Raw genomic sequence first — 6,000 nt, 5'->3', positions numbered from 1 at the left:
TTCCCTGGGGACAGGTTTTCCACCTTGGACTGGTTAACAGGGCTCTTGCACGTGGTTCAGGGGAGGCTGGGACTTCCCTCCCTGGGTCAAGAAGCTGCCCTAGTGTGGTCAGGAGGCGATTGAGAGCCTGCTGGCACGTTGCCTGGCTCTCGCCAGTGCTGTTAGTTATTCACTTTTGTGCACGTCAGCGGTGCTCAGTGGCCTGGTAAGAAATCCTCCAAGTCAACCGTTGCGTGTGCGCGGGCTGCAAAAACCAGCCCGTGGTGGCTGCTTAATGACGTTGTAATGGTTTCTAATGAAGTCGTGTCACATAGGCAGTACCCTGGGCCTGGGGTCTCTTCCCAGCTCTGCCGCACCTGGCTGGGCAGCCTCTGGCTGCACGCGGTGCTCTACCTCATGCTGATTATCTCCAGTAGGTCCTGGCCTGTTGTTAGCACGGGTGGTATCAGTCAAATTATGATCTTGAGCCTCTCTGGGGAGGGGATGCTGTGCTAGCGTTGGAGCAGGGTTGGGAAGGGGTAGCCAGTCCATGGAGGCAAGGCGTTTTCCTTGGTGGGAGCATTTTGTGGCTCTGCATAGGCACTGATTTGCTCGGGTGATTTCTCTTCTGCAGAGTGGCAGGTCGACCACACAACCACGCAGAATGGCAGGGACCTTGCTGCTCCCCCATGCCAGCTGGCTGGGTCGGCGCCTTGCCCGGGATACCCACAGTTGGCGCCGGGTGCTCCACGGACCTGTGGCGCCGGGCATCCTGTGGGAGAGGTCTGCGCCCAATGAGCTCAGTCGGCATCGGCAGGGTCGCGCCTGTCTTCGCCAGAGCTCTGGCTTTCGGCGAGAAAGTGGCCATCATCGACCAGCATGGCGAGCACACCTATAGGGACCTCTACATGCAGAGCCTCCGCCTGTCCCAGCAGATCTGCAAGGTGCTGGGATGTCGTAGCAGAGACCTGAAGGAAGAGCGGGTCTCGTTCCTGTGCCCCAACGATGCCTCCTACGTGGTCGCCCAGTGGGCTGCCTGGATGAGTGGCGCCATCGCCGTGCCCCTCTTTCGGAAGCACCCGGCGTCGGAGCTGGAGTACGTCCTGGAGGACTCGCAGAGCGCGCTTCTCGTGGCGGCGGAGGAGTACGTGGGGAAGGTCGTGCCCAGCGCGGAGAGGCTGGGAATACCGCTCCTGCCCCTCCCGCCCTCCGGGAGCTGGGGCACGGCCAGTCAGGCGGCAGTGGAGGAGGTCCCGCTAGCAAGTCCCAGTCCAGAGTGGAAAGACAGAGGAGCCATGATCATCTACACCAGTGGGACCACGGGCCGCCCAAAAGGCGTCCTCAGCACCCACCAGAACATACAGGCTGTGGTGAGTGCCACTCTCCACCCCAGCTGGGCAACATGCATCATGGTTTTCAAAGCAGCTGGTGGGTTTAGTATCTGTGAGAGGCCTTGGTTTTCAAGCTGTACAAAGAAGCACTGGGTCTCTCATTGGGCTCCTTGAAAGCTCAGCCCCATCCCAGAGCCATGCAGCAGGTGCCCTAGGATGAAAGCCCTGCTTCACATCAGCTGTTGCACTTGTAGCAGGCTGGGCGGAGGGTCTCGTGGTCTGGCTTCCCAGAGATCATCGGGATCCCCACAAAGGGTTCCTCTCCCTGCCCCGGCTCGCCTTTCTGCGGGATGAGTGAAAACATCTAACCCCTCGCTGAAGCCGAACGCGATGCAGCCCACGCTTATGTCAAGCCTGTGCATTATTTAGCTATCTATCCCCAAGGCAAAAAAATCCATTAGCTCTCTGAGCCAAAAAGGATGAGAAGGCTGAAGGAGCCTGCTCTCCACCTCGGCAGCTTGGGATTGCTGCCTGCGACTGATCAAATCACCCCATTAAGACGAGGGAAATGCACTGCGCTTTCACAATGAGGTGTAGGGCCCAAGTGGTTCTAGCTGGCTGCATGCTCTGGGGATGAGAGAGCTGTGAGGACCTGGCTAGATGCACCCAGGGCTCTACTATCATGGGGGGTGGAAATTTGGGGTCCCAACAGCTCTGATCTGGTGAAAGGCAGGCTAAACGATGGCAGCAGAGCACTGCTGGATACGCTGCCTTCCTGAAGCCTGCTCTGCACAGACAGGCAGAGGGGGCCTGGGAGTGATGGGACACGATGCCACGGCACAGGTGCCTTTGGTTCATAGGCAGGCTGGAAGTGACTCCTCTGTAAAGCCAGCCCCATGTGCCTGCTGCTCCAGAATAGCTGGTGTCTTCGACATAAAGCCCAGTAAGCTTGGGATGCCGGCTCCGTCCCCAGCGTGGGGTTTACTTTGCTTCTCCATTTATGGCGCATTGATTTCCTGTCCCCCGTCACTATTCCTTATGGATCTGAAAGAGCCAGCGCAGGGCAGCTTCCTTCTGTCAGCAGCATAATCAATGCTGTCAGCAGCGGAGCTGAGAGATCAGCGGTGCCTGTGCCAGCGCTGCTGTTTGTTGGAGACGCTCACGTTCCAGGCCCAGACACCGACCCGGGTACATTAGTCACGGCAGAGCCAGGGGCTGAGCGGGGGTCCCCGGTTCTGCAGGACACTGTCATGGGAGCTCTGTCTGTTGGGTCAAGTTCACGCCAGATTTATTTCCCTGCAGGTCACCGGGCTGGTCAGCAAATGGGAGTGGACGAAGGACGACGTTATCCTGCACGTGCTACCTTTGCACCACTTGCACGGGGTGATCAACAAGCTTCTGTGCCCACTCTGGGTAGGAGCGACGTGCGTCATGCTGCCCGAGTTCAGCGCGCAGACGGTAGGCCTGGGGGACTGCCTGTGAGATCTAGCCCCGTGCGTTCGAATCGGGGCAAGCTTGGAGAGGGTCCTCGTGCAGTTGCAGCTAGTTTTGCTCCTGGCAGTGTGTCTGTGGCTTAAAAACACGTGGAGTGGAAGGTGAGGTGTGGGGCACAGCAGGTTCTCTTGGAGGTTTGAGCTTGTTTAGGACATGGCTTATGATCCATAATATCACCGTGCCCCTGAGTGAAGCCAAGGGACTTATGCTACCCAGTGAGGGCTATGCTCCTCCACTCACTAAGACCACGCGCACACATGGGGAATAATTGTGCTCATTTTCTGGCTATAGATGAAAACATTTATCCCCAAGCACATCATCAGGACATTACCTTGAGCCCCCCTGGTCACTGTCCTATATTGCCATATTCAGGAGAGCCTTTCCTGTACCATCCTCTGTGTATTAAGTGCACTCGTACTCATGGCTTGGCCTCGTGGAGCATTTATCCTGGTGTGACTTATGCTGGCTTTATACACCACCATCACACCACAGTTGGAAGCAGACAGGGGAGCAGCGTATGGTAGCAGGGTGGACTGGTACATGCACGCAGATATAACCACGTTGTGTGTCCGCACTCTGTGCCTGGCATTGTTGCACGTGGTGTAGTGCTGCCTCAGTGTCTGGGGCTGCAGGTGAAACTAATCCTAACACTCAGTTTTAGACCAACAGTGCTCTTCATCTTTGAGATGCTAATGAATTTATCAGGACTAGAAGTGGTGATTTGTAGTCCCCCCATTCTGGGTCCTCGATGCCTGGGAGTTGGCAAGCTCAGAGGTTTCATGATCTCTCAGAGAAAGTGGCAGTGGGCAAACCCCCTTTTTAAGCAGGGACATTGTTAGGGTGCTTTTCCCCTCCGCTGCAGGAAGCTCTGAGCCCAGTGCCTGCGTCTGCCTGGTACCACAGTAATGCCAGCATGCAGCAGTCATAAAGGAAGCAAAGTATCTGTGGAAGGGCAGCATGGCTTTGGTGTGGCGCACGACCCCCTTTGCCCTGGCCTGGGGCTGCCTGTTTGGAAAGCCCCTGACATAGACCGGAAGAGGTGGAGGAGATCACTCGTGCCCACGCTTTCATTCATCTACTGTGGTGACGGGCTTTGGAGAAAGTCCCATGGCAAACAAAGAGATGGGCTCAGTTCTTGCCAGTCCCTGCAGGTTCCTGAGTGACTTGTACACATGTGACTGGCTTGGAGACAGTTCTGGTCAGCACCTCTTCCCGGGACGTTACCCCAACCAGGTGAAAAGGCAGTCGTGTGATCAGCATGCCCGGACACACGATGTGGAACCAGCTGGCACCGACAAAGAGCAGACAGAAGAGCCAGATGCCTGCTCCAGAGTAATTTGACCCATCCACTGTGGAATTACCCCATAAATCCATACCAGTGGATGTTAGACTAGCATAGAGGCCATGTGCCCACTTAATAGTAGCTGTTTGCACAGTGCAGGTAGGCCCGACTGTAGCAAGCTGGGTGGAGAGGAGGAGAGAGAAAACAGGATGCCTGAACATTTGGCTCTGCGGTGCCCACCCTTCCCAGCGCCTCTGGGCTGGCTGCAGGTGCCAGGGCTTTTAGAAGAGCCAAGGAGAAGCATTTCTACCAGCTGAGCTAAAAGCAGGATGGAAATTGCATCTTGTCTGTAAAACTGCAAAATCCTGGAAGGCTTTCCACTGTAATCCCAGGCTCCGTGTCTGGTTGCTCACTTCCCGCTCCTGCCAGCTCTTTCCTAGCTGTGATGGCCTGAGAGTCAGGCCAAGCTGCCTGGAAAAAACATAACTCCACCCAGAGCAATGGCTCCATCTGCCCCTCCCTGTCTCATCGATGCAGCATGTGCTATGGGGATGTGACAAGAGGCTCCTAGAACCATGAAGAAGCAGGACTGGAAGAGACCTCCCTACCCAAACCGCCCCATACAGATCCATAACCTAATCTCTTAGTAAAACTGCCGTCAACCCTGACATCATGCCTGAGCCTTCCACAGGTAAAGCAAGGGGACCGCGGCAGCCGACATCCCGCTGCTGCAAAAAGTTGTTAATATATATACAAGAGATCCCAGGCATGGAAGAAGCAAAGCAGTCCAGAGAGCAGCTCAGCCACCCTCTGCCCTTTGGCCTTCTGCCAGCTCTGTGCATGGGTCAGCGGAGGCTTTCCACCTCTGATGTGCCAGAGGCTTAAGGCCAAATGTTGCCTTGCTCAGAGGAGCCTCTGCCTTCCTGCTGGAGCAGCTGAGACGGGAGCTTCGCTCTCGGTTCCCAGTGAACGTGGTCTCTTTCTTGGCTGGAAGCATCGCCACGCAGTGAAGAATTGGTCCTTCTGGCGCTGAAAGCTGCTCTTTGTGGGTGTGTAAATCCATAACCAGGAGTCTTGCAATCCTGTAGCCCCCCCCCCCACACCCCACGTTGCACTGAAAATGTGCCGTGCTGTCTCGCTGTCTCAGGCCCGATAGAGCCATGCGGGGTGTGATAGCCATGAGCCGATGCGGGACATGGCTGCGTTTGGTAGCAGGGTGGTTCTCGCTGCCCCGGGGAGCTCCGTGTGCCCCTGTTCACCGTGTAGAGAGCCTTCCTCAGAAAAAACCCTCCACCAGAGCCTCTTCCCCTCCTCACCCCTGGACCAGCCAGAGGAACTGCTGCTGAAGGGGCTGAGCCTGTTGGCCTACACAGCCCCAAGGAGCCAGACATTGGGAGCTGAACCCAGGTGGGGCACAGCCCCGAGAGGCTGCTGGGACTGGCCGGCTCAGCTATTTAAAATCCAAATGCAGAGTGTGTGCATGTGAAGTGTTTCAAAGGAGCTCAGCCAGCCCAGCTGGGTATTACTCTCCTGGATCTTTGAAGTCATCCCATCCTCCCCTGCCTGGGTGCCAGCCTTCATCCTGCTCGCCTCCGGGTAACGTGCGGGCTCCTGCGGCTCGCTTGCAGCACTTGATCTCTTCCAAGCACTCCACCGACTTGTCACGGAAAGCCAGGCCTCGGGGCCTCTTGCCTGGGGAGTGCACGGAGGCGTGGGTGGGATGAAGAATATGCTCCTCGTCTCGGAGCAAAGCCAGCCCCCAGCCCCGCGCGCCTTCCCCCCTCTCCTCGCCACCCCCCGGTGGCACGTGGTGATTGATTGTCCCTTCTCTCCGTGTGTTTTTTCTGCGCCGCTCTCCCGACATCTGCAAATCAATGAGCTGACGTTGAAGGATGGGGTCTACCGGGGCAGGGG

General features: G+C 56.9%; 1 protein-coding gene across 1 annotated transcript in view; it reads left to right on the top strand.

Moving 5' to 3' along the window:
* The first annotated feature begins 613 nt into the window (after positions 1 to 613).
* The window catches only part of ACSF3 (acyl-CoA synthetase family member 3), a 68,156-nt gene continuing 62,769 nt past the window's right edge, over positions 614 to 6,000 (top strand). The window contains exons 1-2 of the mRNA XM_090062678.1: positions 614 to 1,349; positions 2,613 to 2,768. Coding sequence (XP_089918804.1) covers positions 669 to 1,349; positions 2,613 to 2,768 — 837 coding nt within the window. The 5' untranslated portion in view covers positions 614 to 668. The remainder of the gene's footprint in view (positions 1,350 to 2,612; positions 2,769 to 6,000) is intronic.

This window comes from Crocodylus siamensis, chromosome 9 (genome assembly GCF_052110815.1).
Source record: "Crocodylus siamensis isolate JL-2025a chromosome 9, ASM5211081v1, whole genome shotgun sequence".
Classification (NCBI taxonomy): domain Eukaryota; kingdom Metazoa; phylum Chordata; order Crocodylia; family Crocodylidae; genus Crocodylus; species Crocodylus siamensis.
The sequence above is the reverse complement of the archived record's forward strand: the minus strand, read 5'-3'. Positions and strand labels throughout refer to the sequence as shown.